This window comes from Lepus europaeus, chromosome 13 (genome assembly GCF_033115175.1).
Source record: "Lepus europaeus isolate LE1 chromosome 13, mLepTim1.pri, whole genome shotgun sequence".
Taxonomy (NCBI): Eukaryota; Metazoa; Chordata; class Mammalia; order Lagomorpha; family Leporidae; genus Lepus; species Lepus europaeus.
Genome location: NC_084839.1, coordinates 43,714,986 through 43,736,637, shown reverse-complemented (window position 1 = coordinate 43,736,637; position 21,652 = coordinate 43,714,986). Strand labels below are relative to the sequence as shown.

Below are 21,652 nucleotides of genomic sequence, written 5' to 3'. Positions count from 1 at the left end.
AAGGAGTCGCGGGAGCCGACGAGGCGTCGGGGCGCGGACAGGAGCGCCCCAGCCCGGGCTCCCGCTGGGCCGCGGAACCCGTGTGTGGCCTGAGCGCCGGGGAGGAGGCGGAGGCGCGCCGCCGTCCGGGCTCTGGGGGAGGCGGCGAGGGGCTCCTCAGCAGCCCCTGAGCCCTGGCCACCATCCTCACGCTCCTGCTCCCGCGGGGGGATGTCGCGGCCCGGGCCCCGAGCGCCACCCCGGCCCCGGGGCTGAGCTCCGGACCATGTCCTCCCGCAGCCCCCGGCCCCCGCCCCGCCGCTGCCGCCGCCGCCTGCCGCGCCCCTCCTGCTGCTGCTGCTGCTGCCGCCGCTCGCACCTCAACGAGGACACCGGCCGCTTCGTGCTGCTGGCGGCGCTCATCGGCCTCTACCTGGTGGCGGGCGCCACGGTCTTCTCGGCGCTGGAGAGCCCCGGCGAGGCAGAGGCGCGGGCGCGCTGGGGCGCCACGCTGCGCAACTTCAGCGCGGCGCACGGCGTGGCCGAGCCGGAGCTCCGCGCCTTCCTCCGGCACTACGAGGCCGCGCTGGCCGCCGGCGTCCGCGCCGACGCGCTGCGTCCGCGCTGGGACTTCCCCGGCGCCTTCTACTTCGTGGGCACCGTGGTGTCGACCATAGGTGAGCGGCACGCCGCGTGCGCGGCTTTTCCCCTCCGCGTCTGTCACCTGCCGCCCCGTCCCCTGCTCCGCGGCTCGGCCCGCGCCCGCAAGGCTCGTGCCTGCCTGAGATGCCCCATTGCCGACTTTGGTCCCGCGCGCTCCCTTCCGCGCGCGCGCCCTTCCTCCTTCCGCATCTCTCCTGGCTTTGGGCGCGGGAGGTGGCCGGAGAGCCCCGTCTCTGGCGCTCCCCCAGCGATGACTCGCCAGGCAGTGTGGCCGGAGCGGGGGATCCTCACCCTGGTGCCCGCGCTCCAGAACTCGCCGGCCCCTGACCTGAGCTCCGTGCACTTGGCTTCTCCTCTGGGGGAGAACGTGCAGGACGGGGGCCGCTGGGCCTCAGTTTCCTCACCCAGGTCGTTTTGAAAGCCTTCTGTGCCCGGGCGCCCAGCGCTGTTTCCTCTGCCTTCCCACGCCCTGCTCTTTCATCTTTGACCTTTCCCCTTGGGGAGGGGGAATCGCTTCCCCTGCTTCTCCCCTCCACCCGCTTCTCCCACCTTGCCTCTTCCCAGGTAAAGCCCGGACTGCAGCGCCGCTGTCCTGCGCCCTCCCTGGGTGTTCTGCCCCGTCTCCACCCCCGCCTCTCCTCCGCTTTCTCGGTCGCGGTTCGTGTTCCCTGGCCACTTTTCCCAGCCAGTAGTGGCGCCAAGGGGTTGCCTAGAGAAGGGATAGCTCCCCTGTATTTCCCATCATCCTTTATACTTTTGGTATCCGCAGTTGATGTTTTCCCAACCTTGCCAACCCTGCTGTGTGTATGCCCCCCCGCCCCCCAGTCTGCCGCTTCCGTAGAGATTCCGGAGCCTGGAGCCCCCGCTGCTCCCCAGCCCACCCCCTTCCTTCTTTTTTCCTCTCCTGTCACTCACCTTCGCCTCCTCACCAGCCCTTTCCCTGGGCCCTGGGGGTCCTGTGAAATCCACTCCGCAACCAGCCTGCCCGGCTACTCACCTGGATGGAGTGCGGAAGGAATGCAGCCTCAACGCTTTGACGGCACTCTATGTCCCACCCACTCCAGTTTCCAGTCTGAGGCTGGGGGGATGCACCTCCCGTCCAGCAAGGCGCTGTCTCCTGGTGGTGCGCTTTTTTGAAGCGGGGGTGGGGGTGGGGGTTGGGGGGTGGATTTGCTGGGCTGAGAAGTGAGAGAGTCCATGGCACACCTTCCATGGTGGGCTCTGGTGTGGTTTGGTATTCCAGCTCCGAGACAGGCGCCTGGACTCACCGACTAGTGCCAGCTGCTGCGGATGGCTGCTCGGAGGCAGGGAGAAAGGCTGGAGCGGTGTTCGGGCGGGAGCAGCTAGCGCCGTCTCTCTGACTGTATATGTAGAGTCTGTGCAAGGCCTTCCTTGCCTTCAATGATTTTTCATGTGTCATGCTTGATCTGATGATTTTAAATAGAAAGGCAGATACGGCCCAAGTCCAAAGCGCACACAAATTGGATAAAAATACCCTTAAAAGCTATATCATGTTGTTATGGTGATTGAAGATATAAAATGACCCCCCTCAAAAAAAATCCCCTTTTAAGAGCTGCATCAAGTTGCTATAGCAACTCGAGTTTTTTAAAATGCTTTAAAAGTACTAAAGATGCTTAGTCCTGGAGGATGACGTCATGTGCTCATAGCTCATTACTGATTTGTGCTCTTCATCTTGTAAGCACACCCTCTTGCTAAAGGCCAGCCATGCACATATGGGTAGGTACAGCATTTTGCCCTGGTAATGTGTGTGCTGGCTTCCTATGGGAACCCACAGGCTACAGGGGAAGTGCTGTCAGTGTCCTTGACCCCTGCAAGCCGTGAGAGCATCCACGCAGGCTCCCATTGCCGTGACCTGTGGTCTCTGTGCCTCTCTGATGAGCTCCCGTCAATCTTTCACACACTGCCCCTTTGGAGGCAGTGATTCTGAGCTGGCCACAGCTTCTAAAGCTTCTCTCTCAGCTCTTTGCACAGAATCAAGTGAGTACGTTGGTAACTTGTTCCATGTTCCAGCCTTTAATCTACCGGCAGGTTGGCTGTTCTGTAGTCAAGCAGAAAGGAATGCTGTTCTTTCCTGATCTGCGCTTTCAGATGTAGGCAGGCAGTATAGGCGACCTCCACTGAGGTGTGTGGCCTCGTCCTGAACCATCCAGCACATGGCTTGCAGAGTCTGCAGGGAAAGTTCTGAACCAGCCTGTAGACAGCTCAGGGTTGAACTAGCCCCCTGCAGGGATGGCGAGACAGCCACACGGGTAGGAGTGGCGCCTGCCTGGCTCTCTGGGGCAGTGGTTGAAATTGGCCACTCTTTTTTTTAAAGATTTATTTATTTATTTGAAAGTCAGCGTTACAGAGAGAGAAGGAGAGACAGAGAGACAGATCTTCCATCCTCTGGTTCACTCCCAAAATGGCAGCAATGGCTGGGGCTGGGCCAAGCTGAAGCCAGGAGCCAGGGAGTTTTTCCAGGTCTCCCACATGGGTCATCCTTTGCTGCTTTTCCCAGGCCATTAGCAGGGAGCTGGATTGGAAGTGACGCAGCCAGGACATGAACTGGCACCCACATGGGATGCTGTCGCAGGCAGCAGCTTTACCTGCTGTGCCACTGCTCCAGGCACTGAAATTGGTCACTTCCATCAGTCAGATAAGTCCCCAAGTGCGTGATTTCCATATCAGCCTTCTCTTTGCAAAAGGTAGCTGGATGAGATGTAAGGGAAGGCCTACCTATGTCAGTGTCTCGTATGCTGGCCTTCTTCCTTTGCCTTAAATGCTGAGTCTGCAGAGACAATTATTATTACTGCTGCTGCTTTTTATGGGTTTGCCAGCTCAGGGAGCCACAGCTCAGTCCGTAATCCTCAGTCAGGATTCCCCGCTGACACCTCATCTGGTGCACAGGACAACGAACATGTACTCAGTTTCACTGGATCAGTGACAATCACAGTGTGTGTGCAGCAGTGTGGAATTCAAGGGACCAAAATGATTTGCTTCAACTATGAAGCCAGTGTCAGCTCACTTCTGTTTTGTGTGGTGTACCCGCAGCTCAATGACAACATCTAGACTTTGGTGTAGAAAGCCCTTCCTTCCTTCCTTCCTTCCTTCTGCAAGTAGGAGGTCTTGCGTGTGTCAGGCCCAGTGGTGTATTTTGAATGGCTGGAGCTTATTCTACCTGACAAAAGTTAAAGTATGTGCTAATGTGGGTAGCTGGACTGCAGTATTAGCAGCTCCTTTTCATCTAAAGATGACCACAATAAGAAGAGGACCTTTAGTTTGATCCCGTGTGGTATAGGGCTAAGGGACTTGTCCAGTGTCACATGGTTAATGATGGGTTTAGGGAGGTCCAGAATCCAAGTCCTGTGGTGTACGTCCTACCATTTAATTGCTGGGAACATTCTTTTCTGAGACAGAAGTATTTAATAATGGGTGTTTGTGTTTCTAGGGGTATGTCTGATACCAAGGCAGGAACTGGCCTGTAGGTCTGGCCAGTAACTGATTAAGTGGAAAGAAAACTTGAGGGATCAAAGAAATCCTATAGTTTAGGCAGGTTTAGAAGCACCTGGAAGGTCAGAGACAGCTGAGCTAGCAAGAGCCAGTTTGAAAAAGGTCCGAGACAGGGGCGCTGGCAAGTAGGAGACTTTCTGGCAAATTCTGACTCAAGGACGAGGGCCAGCTGCTTCCTACCTTTTTTGGTATCAGTGTGTGTGTGCGTGCGTGCACGTTCATATTCTGAGAACATTAGTGTGCATAGGGGACGGGAAGAAGCAGCAGCAATGGGTCTTCCACCAGCAGGAGACATAAAGATTCAGGAATGGCTGTGTGTACTCAAGGTGAGATCGAACACCATGGAATTTGTCTTGACATTTGGGCACCGTATTCAGAGCTGGGTGGTTGGCAGTTGTGTCAACACATCTGTGTCCACACAGCACCCAGATCCGGCGGGAAAATTTGCCATGATTATTCAGCAGTAGTTGAATAGCTCAAGCAAATGAAAATCCGCTTTGTGCTCTAAATTATTCATATAGCCTACTTACATGGAAAGTGAAGTCCCAGGTAATTATTATTTGTCCCATTCACACTATGTGACTTACTCCCTAGGGGCTGAAATCCAGTTTGTTTTAATGCGACCGCACGTATTTATTCATTCCTGCATTTAACAAGCATCCAAGACAACAGCGCTGTCGTGGATGCCTGTATGGCCTGTGGCGCCATGGGTCTCTGCATGAATTCCTGAAGATAAAGAGGGTGGCCATTGTTGCTTCTGCACTAAGCAATGTTCCAGGAGGCAGTACTCTGGCTCAGAGATACTCAGAGTGAGCCATAAAGTATTAATCCATCATTTCACATCCTAAAGGATGTTTTATTGGTTTACTTTGAAAAGATTAAAAGGAAACTCTCCCTGGGGCTATAATTATGTATCTGCTGTCAGATTTACACATAGAAGAGAACATATTTAAAAGTCTTTCTCAAATGGCAGCTTAATATAAACAGAAATATTTTTGCTTCCTTTTATTGGGTTTTCTGGCAGCGTTTTGTAGCTATAAAGCTAAAATCATGCTGTATAGACGGGATGGTGTAGATATGAGAGCTGTCACTTTTGGCACTGCATAATTTAGCTTGCTACTTTCAGAATTAAGCACACTTAATTATTCAGCCATGAGATTAGTAACAAGTCCTAACCTCCCCCCCCCCAACTTCTTTGAACATGGATTTTTAGAAAATGTTTTTGCTACAAAGGAAACTAAGACATTCTAAGACTGAAATGTTACTGCCACATTTACATTTGGGTCTGACATGCAGGTCGTGCTGCTGGCGGTGTGGTACCAGTAGCTGAAGTGACGTATATTATCCAGGAGGGCAGCAGCGCCTTTTCTGCTATTTCTCCCCATCACTGTTTTTTTGTTTTCTGTTTTATTGAAAGATGATGTTATAATAGCACAGGAAAGATATTTGGAAAAAAACATATATCATTGAATGTGGGGCTTCAGACGGCCAGTGGGGAATGCACACCCATGCACTGCTCCAGCCTCAGCATCCTGCATCGGACCCAGCACAGTAGACCCTCACCAAAGTCGTTATCAAATTCTCCTTACCAAGAGAACACATTGCTCACAATAGCGCCACCAGAACCCGACTCTTTTTCCGTCTTTGCAGACTTCCCTGTGCCTCCTTGATACAGCTTTTGTAGGGAAAAGAAAGGGAGCGGGCTGACGTGTGCCCAGGCCTTCCCTTTGTGTGACCAACTTAGCATCCTCCTTGTTTCCAGGGCTCCGCTTGGCCTCCCATGCTGAGGTTAGTGGGTAGGTTCACTCCTCCGAGTGGATGTGCTGATTTACCACCCCTGTTGCTGCATGGTGGGGTGACTCCCAGTTCGGGGCTATTTTGGGTAATGCCACAGCAATCATCTTTATGCACATGGCCTTTTCTTTCTGGAATACTTCCTTGGGATGAATTCCCAGTGGGGGAATTGCTGAGTCAGAGGATACTGCTGTCTCCAAGGTGCTCATGGCCAACTCTGAGCAAGGAACTGCCCGGTCTCTCCCAAAGCCTTGCAGAAACCGGACAGCTCTCCAGCTAATTGCTCCCTGGGAACAAGCCACAAACCCACTTGGTTTTCCCAGGATGGCGCTCAGCTCCAGGCGCTGAGCTTGCTCCTGAACAAGACTTTGGCGTTGGAATCTTCAGCCCCCTGTTTTCTTGAAAGTTGCTTCCCTTGAGAAGTTTTGGGTGAGTGGAGAAGGGCAAGGATAAGCAGCTGGGAGCAGCCAGCAGGTGTCGAAGCCTCAGACAGAGGGGAACTTGAACCCTCTTCGCTCCCGGAGTGCTCTGCACTACTCTCAAGCCACTCAGTCCTGGCTATGCCCGAGGACCTAGCCCAGCCCGGAATCATGCCAGACCAAGCAGAGATACCCTCCCAGAGGTTCCGGCGGGGGTGCCATAGAAATCCTCAGAACCTTCTCCACACATTTAGACCGTTTGGCCCACAGAAGCCAACAAGCAGCCATGGCAGAAAACAGAGCCAGCAGCAGAGCTGCTGCAGCTGGGGTGGGGGCTGGAGCCCTGAGTGCTGGGCCTCCCCTTGGATGCCACCCACTCCTGGAAGTCTTCTTCCAGGAGCCCTACAGCTCCTCCGAGACCCATCTCATTCCTCGCCTTATCTGAAGCTGGTAGGGCGGGCAGAGGCTGCCCGTGGTTACTCACATAGCGGGGGGGGGGGGGGCACATGAGCTAAAAGATCTCGCTCTCAGGAAGAGTTGTGTGAGTATTCCTAAAGATGTATGATCTACCTCTCCTCCCCCCACCCCCGCTACCCCATTACGCACGCACACGCACGCACACACACTCAGAGGGGGAGACAAGTGCTGGCTGCAGCCACAGTTCTGAGCAGCCGCCTGGGCATGAAGGGGGAGCATTGCACTGTACAGAGAGGAGGGTGTGGGTGTCTGGGGAGCCGCAGAGGCAGCTGGAGGAAGTGACAGTGTCCCTTCAACAACCCCCGCCTGACCTGAAGGTGGTGGTGACGGCCTCGGGTCAGGCTTTGAAAGTGGCATTCAGGAAGTGCCCCGTCCCCATGAGCGACAGCGGAGACCCCCTCCCCCTGCCCCCCAACCTTGCTCAGCCAGCTCAGACCCCATGAAGCTGGGAGGCAGCAAAAGGCCATGGGCCCGTTCCTGTGGTCACCCCCGGTTTTCTTCCTCTGTCCACTCCCACTGACCTCCCCAGGAGCCCCAGGGTTGGAGCAGGGACTGCCAAGCAGGGAGCCCAAGGCGGGTGTGCCAGGCAGGGTCCTGGGCTCTGACCCTCACCACAGCAGATCTTCTCTATAGGGAGGGTTGGGGGGTGGTCTTAAAGCTCTGGGGGCTTCGTACTTTCCATGAGATCTGGGAAAGCTGCGTTGTAGGGCAGGGGAGGTAGTGGCAGAGTTCAGAGTGGAGCTGAAGCCCAGGACCTCACCCCAAACCAGTGCTTGAGGCCGTAAGACTCTGGCCTCAGGCAGTTCCACTTCAAACACTGCCATTCTTAGCCACTGCCAGCTCTAGACCTTCCTTGAGGGATCTCAGCCTCTTCTCCGTGTGGCCAGGCTATGATGCAAGGTGCCCTGACCCCTGCCCATCAGTCACATCCTCCCTGGGCTTGGCCAGTGGGGTGTGCCCAGCTCCGGAGTAAGCCCCTGGCTCACTCGCCGGTCAGCAGTGAAGTTGCAGCTGGGCCTTTGGAAGGAACCAGCAGGTGACTTGCTCCATCTGCTTCCCCTGGATCCCAGGGGGCTCATCTAGAGGTGATCGGGACAGAGCATCCAGGATCTTGTCATTCCAAATTCTACAGTATCCATTCACAATGCCTTTATGCTCACAGTAACAGGTGTCACAGAGCAGGAAGGCAGGGCAGCACCAGGGGTTCTTCCCAAACCACACTGTGCAGGTGCATCACCTGGGGATCTCATTACCCTGCCTGTAGGTTTCTGTTCAGTAGGTCTGGGGCATAGCTCCCTGCCATGCCTATCTGCTGGCCCCCAGACCACACCTGAGTCACCCAGGTGCAGGGAAACAGCAGCGAGTCAGGGTCTGGTACCCTAGACCCCGCTGTGCCATCACTGACTGCATGGCTTTGGGCAGGACACAGCTGCAGCCATTGCCTCAGTTTCTCCATTCCTCTATTTTTTTCCCTTAAAGATTTATTTATGGGGCCAGTGCTGTGGTGTAGTAGGTTAAGCCTCCAGTTGTGGCATTGGCATCCCATAAGGGTGCCAGTTCATATCCTGGCTGCTCCTCTTCTGATCTAACTCTCTGCTATGGCCTAGGAAGGCAGTAGAAGATGGCCCAAGTGTTTGGGCCCCTGTCACCCACATGGGAGACCCGGAAGAAGCTCCTGGCTCCTGGCTTTGGATCAGTTCAACTCCTAACATTGTGACCATTTGGAGAGTAACACAGTGGATGGAAGACTTCTCTGTCTCTCCCTCTCCTTGTCTGTAACTCTACTTCTCAAATCTTTAGAAAAAAAAAAACTTGGCAACCAAACATAAAAAAACAAAACCAAGGTTTACTTATTTGAAGACAAAGTTGCAGAGAGGGGGAAAGACAAAGAGATTTGCCATCACTGTTCACTACTCATATAGCTGCAACAGCCAGGACTGGGTCAGGCTAAAAACAGGAGCCAGGAGCTTCTTCTGGGTCTCCCATGTGGGTGGCAGGGGCCCAGGTATTTGGCCATCCCCCACTCCTTTCCCAGGCATATTAGCAGGGAGCTGAATGGGAAGTGGAGCAGCTGGGAATGGAGCCAGTGCTATGCCACAGCACCGGCCCTATCTTCATTCCCAAGATGAGGGACTGCCCGGCATCACTTGGGCCTCTGTGACTCTGATGTGGTTCTCATGTCTGGGAGGACGCTTCACTCGGACCCTGCTGGCGCAATGGATGCAGACTGGAAACAGGATTGGGTTCCAGTCCCGATTCTGCCACTTACAAGCTGTGTGCTCCTGGTCAGCGGATAAGTGTCTTTGCCTCAGTTTCTCCCCTGTAAAGTGAAGATCCTGATGGTTTTTCCCCTTGGGGTTGAAGATTAAAGGAGGGAATCCTGGTGGTCAATGCCTGGGAACCCCGCTGGGGCCCCAGCTCCTGTGGGCTGGGTCACCCTACTGTGCAGGGTGGCCAGAGGCCTCCACTCCCCTCCTCCAGAATTCTGGGTCTCAGCCATCTCTGTCAAGTGGCTGGCCTGTGCAGGTGCATAACTGGCCCGCAAGATGCTTACCGAATGCCTTTCCTTGGGTCCACATCCAGACTGTCTTCATCATTCCCCTCCCGTGTATCCTGGAGATAGGGCGACTCACTGAACAAGGGTCAGAGTGGCCCTTAGACCACATCCACTGGGTCTTTCCTGCACCCCACTCCCAGAGCAGCACCCTGGACAGCCACAGCCCTGGCCACCTCCTCTCTCCCAGTCGTGCCAGAGCCTCTTGGCAGTGCCCAGGCTGAGGGGGTGGTCACAAAGCAGAGAGCAGTGGAGCAGCTGGCTGCTGGCTGAGGCCAGGCATGGCCATGCTTCTCCGGAGTGGACCCAGTGTTGGGGCTGCAGCTGGAGGCCGCTTCGGGGGAAGCTCGGCCATAAACAGCCCCAGTTTCGGTGAGAGCCCCCCAGGTGGGTGAAGAAAGCCCCAGGGCTGACCGTCTGGGGCAGGAGGAGGCTGCAGGGCCCACCAATGTCTGCCTGCCCCGGACCAGACCATGCAGCGGCCAGGGCTTTGCTCTGGGGAGTGAGTGGACAACTGAAACATCTTCGGTCTCAGTGAATGATGCCTCTCCCCACCTCGTGTCCTGCTTGCCTATTCACAGTGTTTGCTCAGAAACCTCTCCCAAACCATAGCACAGCAGAGATGATGATGTCCCAGTTCATGGACGAAGCGACGAGCCCAGAGAGGTTATGTGCCATTCTCAGCATTGCACAGCCAGTAAGTGACAGAAGAGGGGACCCGAGGTTGATTTGCCCCTGCACTGTGCACCAGCACGGAAGAGAAGCATCGCAGCCCCATCTGAGGTCTGCAAGCCGTGAGGGTGGAGCAGGATGGATCTCTAGGGCTGTAGCACCTTGTAGGCGCACGGGCTGGGCTGTGCTGTGCTCCCTGCAGCTGCGTAGCCAGGCTGAGGTGAGGGCTGCCTGCTTTCCAGCCCAGCATTGCTCTGTGGGTGCAGCTGCCAAGCACGGGGCTCCCCATGAGGCTCCCCTAAGCCCCGGGAACTGCTGTCGAGGGGCAGTGCAGAGGCCCAGACAGAAGGCCCCGCATCTAAGGCCCCTGAGTCTTGTACACGGGGCAGAGATACAGCACAGAAAACCCAACAAGGAGGCCCTCCGATGAGCACACCAGCTAGAAAGGTCCGGGAGTGTGTCTAGTCCCAGGCTCAGTCTCCTGGGCCTGGCTGATTGGAGAGAGACCCTGCCCAAGGTCAGGTGCAGGTGCAAACCCTGCCCAGATGTTAGGGAACACATGAAACCAGATACCTGTCTGTGTACCCCCCCTCTCTGGTCACCCCCCCATCACACAGCACCCCAACCCTCTCTTCCCCCCAGCCCCCAAGCCCACACTCCAGGCACTCTCGCCCTGGACCATTGCTCATGCTGCCCTCTCCCCTGGAAACTCCCTCCCCCTGCTCTCCAATTCCTGCTGGGTGAGCTTGGTCTTTAAGGCCCCACTCCAAAGGTGCCATTGGACTTCTATGAAGTTCATTTCCTGCTGCAGGCCTGTGGCAATGGCTTGTTCGGTGCAGCTTCTCTGGCGCCCATGTGAGCCCCTGTTTCGTGGGATAAGGTGCCTTTCCTCTTCCTGCAGGTCAGCATCTCTGTCTTACGGTGCTGGCCCTGCTGCAGTGACTACAACAATAATAACCGTGATGGAGGCAGCCTGGCATTGAATGACAGCTATGAAGTGGGCACTCTGGAGATGGAGATAATTAAAGAGGTAGTTTCTGTCAATCATGGTGTATAAAGCATAGCACAGAGTAGGTGATTAATCAACATATGTTGAGCAAATTGAATGAATGAGAAACTGAAAGCCTTGGATTGCTGGAAATTAAGGGGGGAAAAAAGGCAACTGAGCAACCCCAGGCCGGCCTCCAGGAATCTCCCGGTGCCGCCGCCTCCACTCCCCACCCTGCAGCTGGAAGTGCTGGCCATGCTCTGGCGCCTTTCCTGGGACATTGGTTTAATGATCTCTCTGCGGCTGGCAGGTGTGCAGCAGGGCAGCCAGCTCATTCCCTCTGGGGCTCCCCTGGCTGGCTTCTGACTCAGCTGGGTCCTTGTCTTGACCCTCCCAGGGCCTGGCAGGAATGAGGACACTGGCCAAGCCACAGCCCCTGGAGGGAAACCAAACCCGTGGCTTCTGAGCTCCCACCCTCTGCCGGGGGGCGGTGGGAGCGGTTCAGTCCTGAGCAAGGAGGCCTGGCTCCCACTGACTTGGATTCCCAGCCCAGCCCTGGCCGCGTCCCTCTGCCATCAGGAAGCCCTCTCAGTCCAGCACTTTGCCCTTCTCTTTCACCTTCCCCGGGACACAGCCCTTAGAAACCTGGTATCGGGTCACAGATTTGATGGACATCATGCAACTCCACGAACCGGGAAAAGCCACCCCTCCCCACCCAGGCCAGCACCACTCCAATGCCTCCAGAAATATCTGGGGATGTTTATATCGGAATGGGATGTCCCAGCTTTCTGGAAAGTCGCCTTTGAAACCAATGCAAGCGCTGACTTGCACTGTGTGACTTCTCCCTGATCCAACGGCCGCTGTCTCCTTCCCTGCTGCCAGGTGCTCTGAATTCTGAGCCTGTTTAGCTGCTAGCACAGGGCCTGCCAGGAAAGCTGCAGGGACAGCCCAGGCCCGGAGGGAAGGAAAACACAACCCCTGCCCACGCTGGCCACACTGGCCTCTCCCGTGGAGCAGGGTGCATCCTGGAGGCTGTGCGGCTGTTGGACGGTGAGGTCTCTTCTAACATGGAGGCCCAGTAAGGAAGCTGAGATGGCGTGAGCCATCCTGGGGGAGGCCTGCCAGCCCTGGAGGCAGGGGAGAGGGCCCTGGCCACATGGGCACAGGAGCGGGGCTGCCAGGCCCTGCCCCACCACCTCTCTCTGTCATTCCCCACACTTGCACTTGGGACGGCATGAAATTATGTGTGTGATGATTTGTTTAGCACCTGCCTCCCTTGCCAGACTCTGGGTTCCTGGAAGATAAGGTCTCTGCCTCCTCTGCTCCCTGCCATATCCTCTGATTCTTGGCACCAGGCTTGGCCCATGGGAGGGGCTCCAGAGAGATGTTTGGAATGATTGTGCACCTGAATGAAGAGCCAGCCGTTTCTAAGATTCTCAACCCTACCGAGGCATCTGTTTAAGAAAAAGAAATGAAGAACTCTGTTTGCAATGCAGGTTGTGATTCATTTTGTAAAAGGAAGTTTCAGGATGGGCATTTGGCACAGTGGTCAAGATGCCGCTTGGGACACCTGGGTTGAAGTGCCGGGGGTAGAGTCCCAGGTCCACTTCTGATTCCATTTCTGCAAATGCACCTCCTAGGAGGCAGCAGGTGACAGCTCAGGTGTTTGGGTTCCTACCACCCACATAGGAGACCCAGATTGAGTTTTGAGCTTGTGGCTTTGACCTGGCCCTGTGCTGGCTGTTGTGGGCACTTGAGTGAGCCAGAGAATGGGAGCTCTCTATATTTCTCTCTACCTTTCTCTCTCTTTCTCTCTGCCTTTCAAATAAAGTAAATGCATACAAATTTTAAAACAGGAAACTTCAGCTTTCAAAGGGATTCACCATAGGCCCTCTTTGTGAGTTAGCCAGGTACCCTAGTACTTTAAAAAAAATTTATTTAGGCCGGTACCACGGCTCAATAGGCTAATCCTCTGCCTGTGGCGACGGCACATCGGGTTCTAGTCACGGTTGGGGCGCCGGATTCTGTCCTGGTTGCTCCACTTCTGATCCAGCTCTCTGCTGTGGCCTGGGGGTGCAGTGGAGGATGGCCCAAGTGCTTGGGCCCTGCACCCACATGGGAGACCAGGAGAAGCACTTGGCTCCTGGCTTCGGATCAGCGCGGTGCGCAGGCCGCAGCAGCCATTGGGTGAACCAACAGCATTCAAGGAAGACCTTTCTCTCTCTCTCTCTCTCACTGTCCACTCTGCCTGTCACAAAAAAAATATTTATTTATTTATTTATTTGAAAGAGTTACAGAGAGGCAGATGCAGAGAGAGAGAAAGAGAGAGGTCCTCCATCTGCTGGTCCACTCCCCAGATGGCCCCAATGGCCAGAGCTGTGCCGATCCGAAGCCAGGAGCCAGGAGCTTCCTCCAGGTCTCCCACATGGATGCAGGGGCCCAAGTCCTTGGGTCATCTTCCACTGCTTTCCCAGGCCACAGCAGAGAGGTGGATCAGAGGAGGACTAGAACCGGTGCCCACATGGGATGCCGGTGCTTCAGGCCAGGGCTTTAACCCTCTGTGCCACAGCGCTGGCCCCACCCCCAGTACTTTTAAAGTGAGCTGTAACTTGTGGCAGGCACCCAGCAGCTGCAGCACATCCACACCTGCTGCCATCTGCTCCTTCACACAAGCCCCAGATCCCGGGCCTAATGTCGAGTTAGTGAGCCTAACAAGAGCTGAGGTGGACGGCGCGCCCTATACTGACTGTGCTTGCCCAGGCTTTCCTGGAGCGGTGGAACAGAAATTAGAACGCGGGCCTAACATCCAGAAACCGCCAGGCAGAGCCCTGCGGAGTGCATTGTTCAAGCAGGCAGGTGTGTATTATCCACATCTCCGTTTTAAGATGGAAGGGATCTGAGACCACTTGCAGAGCAGTGCAGTGGCCAGGCAGGGCGCTGGGAGGCCCTGGGCCTGGCTTTGACTTCCTCCAGCTCTGCCAGCACCCCAGTGATGCTCATGCTCACTGCAACCTGCCCCACTCCAGTCTCCCCCCACCACCTGCCCAAGATCCCGGCTTCCTGATCACTCTGTGACCATGGTTTTCTCCATCTTGCTCCAGCAGCCATTCAGTTCTATGTCCTTGCAATGACCAGGAACTGTACTGATTTCAGAGATTTTTACTCCAAACATCTCACCTCCCCACTGCTTCCTCCCAGCTCCCAGCCACTGTGGCCCCAGGATACTAAGCCTTTGCCAGAAGATCTGCAGTCCCTAACTCTCCTATCTTGTACTTCCCACATCTTCTTTGGCCTCTCATTGTGTTTTTTTTTTTGTTTTGTTTTGTTTTGTTTTGTTTTTACAGGCAGAGTGGACAGTGAGAGAGACAGGGAGAAAGGTCTTCCTTTGCCGTTGGTTCACCCTCCAATGGCCACCGCGCTGCGGCTGGCGCACCGCGCCAATCCAAAGGCAGGAGCCAGGTGCTTCCCCCTGGTCTCCCATGGGGTGCAGGGCCCAAGCACTTGGGCCATCCTCCACTGCACTCCTAGGCCACAGCAGAGAGCTGGCCTGGAAGAGAGGCAACCGGGACAGAATCCGGCGCCCCGACTGGGACTAGAACCCGGTGTGCCGTCGCCACAGGCAGAGGATTAGCCTATCGAGCCATGGCGCTGGCCCTCATTGTGTCCTAACCCAGCTTAGGATCACTCCCCTTGTGGGAACCTTTCACCTCCTTGTCCCTGTCTCCCTGTGCCACACCCCAGCGCCCACTCTGCCGCTGTCAAAATGCTGGCTTCCTGTGCCTCACCTGCACCCAAGCAGCTGCCTGGTCCAGCTTTACCTTGGTGATGCTGAGTGCCAGTGGACACCACACACGGGAGGCCCACCCCCACTACGCTCCCTACTAGGTCCAATTGCCACCTGCCCACTCTTTCCACCTTCAGCCCCCCACATCCTTTTCTCTGCTAGTCACTTTCACACTTCATTGAGAAAATACGTGATCAGACAGGACTCTTGTACATTGCACCTACCGCATGGGGCAGTTTTCTTGTGGTTACGGTGGGTGGATCCTCCACCCTCATGCCTTCCTCGCCGGGCCCCCTCCCCCTTTCTCAGGGACTTAGTTCCTGCCATCGCCCCAACCCTGCACACTGTCAATTTTCACTCTCCATCAATAGGCAAACATGTATTTTTTTTCCTTCTTGATAGAGTGCCCTTGACCCTTGCATCATCTTCCAGCTGCTTCCCCATCTCTGTGCTCCCCTAAACAGGAAAACTCAAAAGCACCAGCCCCATCTGCCTTCCTCAGCCTCTGCCCCCCACTTCCCAGGTCCATGTCCATTGAGCGTCTGCCCCCACCTTTCCACTGAGCCTGTTCTTGGAAGTCCCCAGCCACAACCTTCCTGAAAATTCCAGTGGTGGCTTCCCTGTCCTCGGCTCACTCAGCATCTCAGCCAGGTTTCACAGAGACCATTTCTCCTTCCCACAAACCCCATTGCCTGGCTTCCGGGGGACCGCTGCTCACGCTGGCCCTCGGCCCTGTGTGCTCGGTCCCCTTTGCTGTGCTCCCTCTCGTGGTGGGAGGGCCCCAGGCTCAGCCTTCAGAGGCTCCCTTGGGACTCCGTCTCCAGTCTCAGCTCACCTCATCTCCAGTTTTCCTCCACCTTCTTAATTTCAGTGAACTGACCAAAGACACACTGAACTGACCAAAGATTTATTATATATACTACGGAAGAAAAAAGTGAAAACCCAAAAAAGCAGTAAGCACTTTTTAAAGAAGATTTTATTTATTTGAGAGGCAGAGTTACAGAGAGAGGTCTTCCATCTCTGGTTCACTCCCCAAATGGCTGCAACAGCCAGAGTTAGGTCAATCCAAAGCCAGGAGCCAGGAGCTTCTTCCAGGTCTCCCATGCGGGTGCAGAGGCCCAAGCACTTGGGCCATTGTCTACTGCTTTCCCAGGCCATAGCAGAAAGCTGGATCCAAAGAGCAGCAGCTGGGACTCGAACCAGTGCCCATAGGGGATGCCGATGTCACAGGCGGAGGCTTGGCCCACTAAGTCACAGTACCGGCCCCAGTAGTAAGCATTTTACTTTTCTGATCCAGCTCCCTGCTAACACACCTGGGAAAGCAGCAGAAGATGGTCCAAGTGCTTGGGCTCCTGCACCCAAAGTGGAAGACCCTAAAGAAGCTCCTGGCTCCTGACTTTGGACCAGCCCAGCCTTGGCCATTGCAACCATTTGGGGAGTGAACCAGAGGATGGAAGACCTCTCTTTCTCTCTCTCCTCCCCTCTCTAACTCTGACTTTCAAGTAAATAAATCTTTAAAAAACAAACAAAAAAATATAAATTGTGGAGAAATGGAGGCAGCTAATGTGCCTGCCTCCCATATTGTAGTATCCAGGTTCTTTCCCAGTCTGGCTCCTGACTCCAGCTCCCTAATGTGCACCCTGCCAGTCAGGAGCAATGGTAAATTGTGAGAGGGGACGTTAATGGAGGATGTAGTTTATTTTAGTAAGGTTTGTCACACAATCTCATGCACTCTGTGAGCTGACAAGAGACTCTGCATAACCTCATTCTTAACAGCCATTGGAGAAGGAACACCGTCACAAAGGAACATTTGTGTCCTGCCTTTAGGTGGACAGGGGAGTGTAAATTTTCCTGCTTCTGCTGTTTCTTAGTGGCCTGCAGCTCAAAATAATCCTTCTGCCGAAGTGGCGTGTTTGGCTGCGGTGTGCTCTGCTCGGCTTTACCCCCTGTGGCTTTCAATCCCGTCTATCTGCTGCTGACTTCGGATGAACAGTCCTGGTCTTCCATGCTAAGCTGCAGAACCGCAGGTCCAACTGCCTGCCTGACGGCTCCACGTGGATGTCTAATATGCTGAAAACTTAAGAAGACGAAAAATACCTGGAGAACACTTGACTCCTGCCCATTCTTTTTTTTTTTTTTTTTTTTTAATGAACAAAGCCTTTACTGGGCTCAGACCAGGAGTCTGGGGTTCTTGAGGACCTCTGTAAATCTGTTAATTTTCTTTTCCGTGTTCTTTTCGGCCTGTTTTTGCAGCCTCCTGAGCTGCTTCTCCTTTTGGTAATGGGTCTTGACCTTCTCCTGTTTTCCTGCTGGGTGGCTGACACTGCCTGGTACCCCCAGCCAAGCTCAGGAGCCAGCAGCCCCAGCAGGCACGCTTGTGTGGAGGCTTCAGATGCGCACCCTTGAGGGCTGCAGGAACCACCATCTGCTTTTTCTTTTTTCAAAGATGTATTTATTTATTTGAAAGTTAGAGTTACAAAGAGAGAGGGAGGGAGAGAGAGGGAGAGACCTTCCATCCGCTGGTTCACTCCCCAGATGGCTGCAATGCCTGGAGCTGGGTGGATCCGAAGCTAGGAGCTTCCTCTGTGTCTCCCACACGCGTGGAGGGAACCAAACACTTGGACCATCTTCTTCTGCTTTCCCAGGCCAGTTAGCAGGGAACTGGATCAGAAGTGGAGCAGCCAGGACTTAAAGTGAGGTGTTGCCCAGCTGTCGAGGCTTAACTTACTAAGCCCCAGCGCCAGCCCCCACCCACTTTTTCTCATCATAGGGCGGCAGGATCCCATCTAACACCTTGAGGCGGTCTGAGGCAGCCTGGCTGCTCTTGTTCTTGGGGCCTGGAAATGGTAAGGAAGGGGTTGGTGTCCGTCCACTTGTGGAGGAAGGCTGGATACCTAACTTATTTTTGTCGAAATTGCCAGAAATGTTGACGCCCTCAGAGTGCACAACCACCAGCTCCCAGCCGGATGGCAATCCAGCAGAACCTAGACCCACGTAGTGAGCTCCAAGTACCACAGCAGCTCCTGGCAGAGTCAGATTCTGGCTTGAATTAAAAGCCTGCCTAGGGCTTGGCGCTGTGGCATAGCAGGTAAAGCTGCCGCCTGCAGTGCTGGCATCCCATATGGGCACCGATTCAAGCCCCGACTGCTCCACTTCTGATCCAGCTTTCTGTTATGGCCTGGGAAAGCAGTAGAACTTGGCTCAAGTCCTTGGGCCCCTGCACCCATATGGGAGCTCCTGTATCCTGGCTTTGGATTGACCTAGCTCTGGTTATCGCAGCCATTTGGGGAGTGAACCAGCGGATGGAAGACCTCTCTCTAACTCTCCTCTCTGTGTAACCTGTTCAAATAAATAAATAAATCTCTTTTGGCCGGCGCCGTGGCTTAACAGGCTAATCCTCCACCTTGCGGCGCCGGCACACCGGGTTCTAGTCCCAGTTGGGGCACCGGATTCTATCCCGGTTGCTCCTCTTCCAGTCCAGCTCTCTGCTGTGGCCCGGGAGTGCAGTGGAGGATGGCCCAGGTCTTTGGGCCCTGTACCCGCATGGGAGACCAGGAGTAAGCACCTGGCTTTTGGCTTCAGATCGGCACTGTGCGCAGGCTGTAGCAGCCATTTAGGAGGTGAACCAACGGAAGGAAGACCTTTCTCTGTCTCTCTAACTCTGTCAAAAAAAAATTTTTTTTAGGATTTATTTTACTTGAAAGTCACAGTTACACAGAGAGAGGATAGGCAGGGGGTGAGAGAGTGAGAGAGAGAGAGAGAGAGAGAGAGGTCTTCCATCCTCTGGTTTACTCCCCAGATTCCTGCAACGACCGGAGTTGTGCCAGTCCGGAGCCAGGAGCTTCTTTCGGGTCTCCCACGTGGGTGCAGGGGCCCAAAGACTTGGGCCATCTTCTTCTGCTTTCCCAGGCCACAGCAGAGAGCTGGATTGGAAGTGGAGCAGCCAGGTCTTGAACCAGCGGTGCCAGCACTGCAGGCGGAGGCTTTACCCGCCATGCCACAGTGCTGGCCCCATAAATTAATCCTAAAAAAAAAAAAAAAAGAGCCAGGAGTCCCCCAGCTTTGGGGAAGGGATGGCTGGCAGGTCTCAGAGCAGGTGTGTGGGTTTGATCTCATGGTTGCAAGACTCAACCCAAAGCTGGTAGCTCATCATGGGCACAATCCCACCCTTAATTGTTCCTCGCTCAGTCTCTCATCTCAACAAATGTCACCAACAACTAAGACTTGTCCTGAGCCTTCTTGCTTCCTAACCTTGCATATCCAATCCATCCTCAAATCTCTGCAGACACCTTGTGGATCCATCCACTTGTCCACGTGCCCATTACTGTCAGTCTACGCCAGCCTTCAGCGTCATCTTGCTGGGGCAGCTAAGTCAGTCTCCTAACCAAGCCCCCAGCCTTGACAACCTGTTCTCCACACAGCAAAGAGGTCTTTAAAGGTGTAGACTCACCCAAGTCCTTCCCTTATTTGAAGCCCTCCAGTGATTCCCATCGCCTGACATTGCACTTGGCACCATGACCTGCAGGGTCAGCAGGTGGCCCTGTCCCCTCTCAGCCTCACCATCGCTTTCTTCTAGGCCCAGCCTGCTGCAGCCACACTGCACTTACTAGATATCAGGGCATTGACACAATTCCCACTCCTCTGGAGCACTGCCCATGAGTCATTGCATTGCTGTGCTCAAGGATGTTCAAGCCTCTATGCCTCAAGCTAATGTGTCATCCTTTGATGAGCCTTCCCAGGTCCCCCCTTCATACCAGTCACCGTCCATCACACCGCCCTGCCTTAGTGCCCGAACAGCGTGTTCTGCTTTCAGAAATCACCTGGTGCATGGGTTTGTAGCTTGATCTCTGCCCACTCTCTGTCCCCGGAAGTCAGGGTTGGCCTAGCATTGAATAAATGAGCTAACTTTCAAAGCTTACATTTTAACACCTGCAAGACAGGCATAATAATACCACCTCTCTGGCATGGTTGTTGGAGGAATTGATTATACGAGGCAATGAATGTAGGTGCATAAGCTGGCCTGTTGTTTAATAAGCTCTCTAATGTGAACTCGTGTTTTTGTGAATGGCTAATTTGGCTGAGGTCACACAGTAAGTGACAGACGTAGGCCCTGAGCCGAGGCCTCTGACCCCAGAGCTTTTGCCCTCTCTCTCAGGTTGCAGGGGAGGTAGGCCTGGAGAATGGTGAGGGCAAGATCTGGAGCAGCCTGCCCTCCGCCAGTTAAGGAACAACGGCAGGTGAAAACTGCTTTCATAGCTTGGGGTCATGTCAGAGGACCTCAAAGGCCCAGCAGAAATGTGCAGACTTGGTGTGGGAGCAATAGGGAGCCACTCTAAGTTCTTGAGCAGAGGCATACCATGCTGATGAGTGTTTTAGAAGAGCATTCTGACCGTTTCGTCACTTGTGTCATTGTGCCATTAAGCCAGGCAATCCAGTTAGTCTGAATTGTTGCTCTCCAGGCTGCCTAGAAACAACTAGATCATTGTGAAGGCCCTGGTTCTGGCTGTTTACCTCCAACACTTGCTTCAGCCCACTGCCAGCTGTCCCCTCGCTCCATCAAGCGCTGACGTGTCTCCATCAGTAGTAAATGCTTGAGGAAGATGTACTTGGCTTGTGCACTCAGCTCTGAGCCGAGCGATTCCAACATCATTCAAGAGGGTTGTCAGTGGGTAGGGCTTCTTCCCGAGCTGCAAGTGGCTCATGGTTTAGGGTAGTCAAAATGTTACATTATAGTTACTGTTGAACATGCTTTGAATGAAGGGGTAGGCTTGGAAGCTATGCAGGAGTCTCTCAATGATGTCATGGGGAGGACATCACAGGTGGAATCCTCATAATTGGCTGAGAGGCAATAAATGCTTGCTCATTAGCTTCTCTGGCAGCCCACGGTGCAGGGGCTGTGGGGTCACGGGGCCTTTGGAAAGGAGGAGAAGAGGGAGGGAAAGGTGTTTCCAGAAGGCAAAGGGCAGGATTTAGTGATTGGCACTTGGCAGGGCTCCGGGCGACCTCTGCGGATCTTCGGTCTTTCTGCTCTCCATTCCTCCCCATTTCCTGACGTGGAGGCCACACGTGACGGTCCAGGGAAAGGGGTGCCAGTGGGCCTGGGGTCTCCACGGGGCACCTGGAGATCTGCGGGCTTCTCTGGGAGTGGGAAGGAGGCTGCTGCAGGTGCTGCAGTTGGGCAGAGGGCAGTGAAGTCAGGCTGAGGCTGCAGGAGGAAGTCCCTCCTCCCAAGTGGGCCACAGCAGGCGGCCTGCCCTCCCTGCTCAGAAATTGCTGAGGGCAGCAGCCCGTGCCCTGCTGGTGGGAAAGGCACTGGCGTGGGAGGCGGCGGCAGAGGTTGGTGCGCAACAGTGACCTTAATCCACGGCGTCCTTGTCCCTAGAACCTCCCTCACCTCCAGCTGAATCCCTACTTTCTTTTTTTTTATGTTTCTTCCATAAAACTTTCTAGCCATTAATAGCTGAAGGGCACCCTGGCTGCAGACTCGGAGCTGGTACTCTGATTGTACCCCACGTTCTGAGCCTGCTCCCTCCCCCAGAGCTGAGCAGGGAGACACCCTGCTCAGGATGGGATGAGCCAGCATTGCAAGGCCCTGGCTCTTCTTCCCCGCTTTCCCTGTAACACTACCATGGTGAGACACAAGCCATCCCAACCTGGAGTTATGCACAGGGCCATCTGTGGCTAGAGCTGACTCTCAAAACAATGGCCTGCCTTCCCCAGAACTGGTGTGCAATGATTTCTGCCTCTAACAGCCTAGAAATGGGGAACTCTAGAAAAGCTTGACAAGGTTACAGTATGTGTGCATGTGTCTT

The 21,652-nt window shown here is 54.7% G+C and overlaps 1 protein-coding gene and 1 pseudogene across 1 annotated transcript in view; one reads left to right on the top strand and one right to left on the bottom strand.

The window, feature by feature from the left end:
* The first annotated feature begins 265 nt into the window (after positions 1–265).
* The window catches only part of KCNK12 (potassium two pore domain channel subfamily K member 12), a 47,770-nt gene continuing 26,383 nt past the window's right edge, over positions 266–21,652 (top strand). Inside the window, exon 1 of the mRNA XM_062210199.1 lies at positions 266–656. Within this exon, the coding sequence (XP_062066183.1) occupies positions 266–656 (391 nt within the window). The remainder of the gene's footprint in view (positions 657–21,652) is intronic.
* LOC133772952 (putative ribosomal protein uL13-like) overlaps positions 17,010–21,652 on the bottom strand; it is a 28,354-nt pseudogene continuing 23,711 nt past the window's right edge.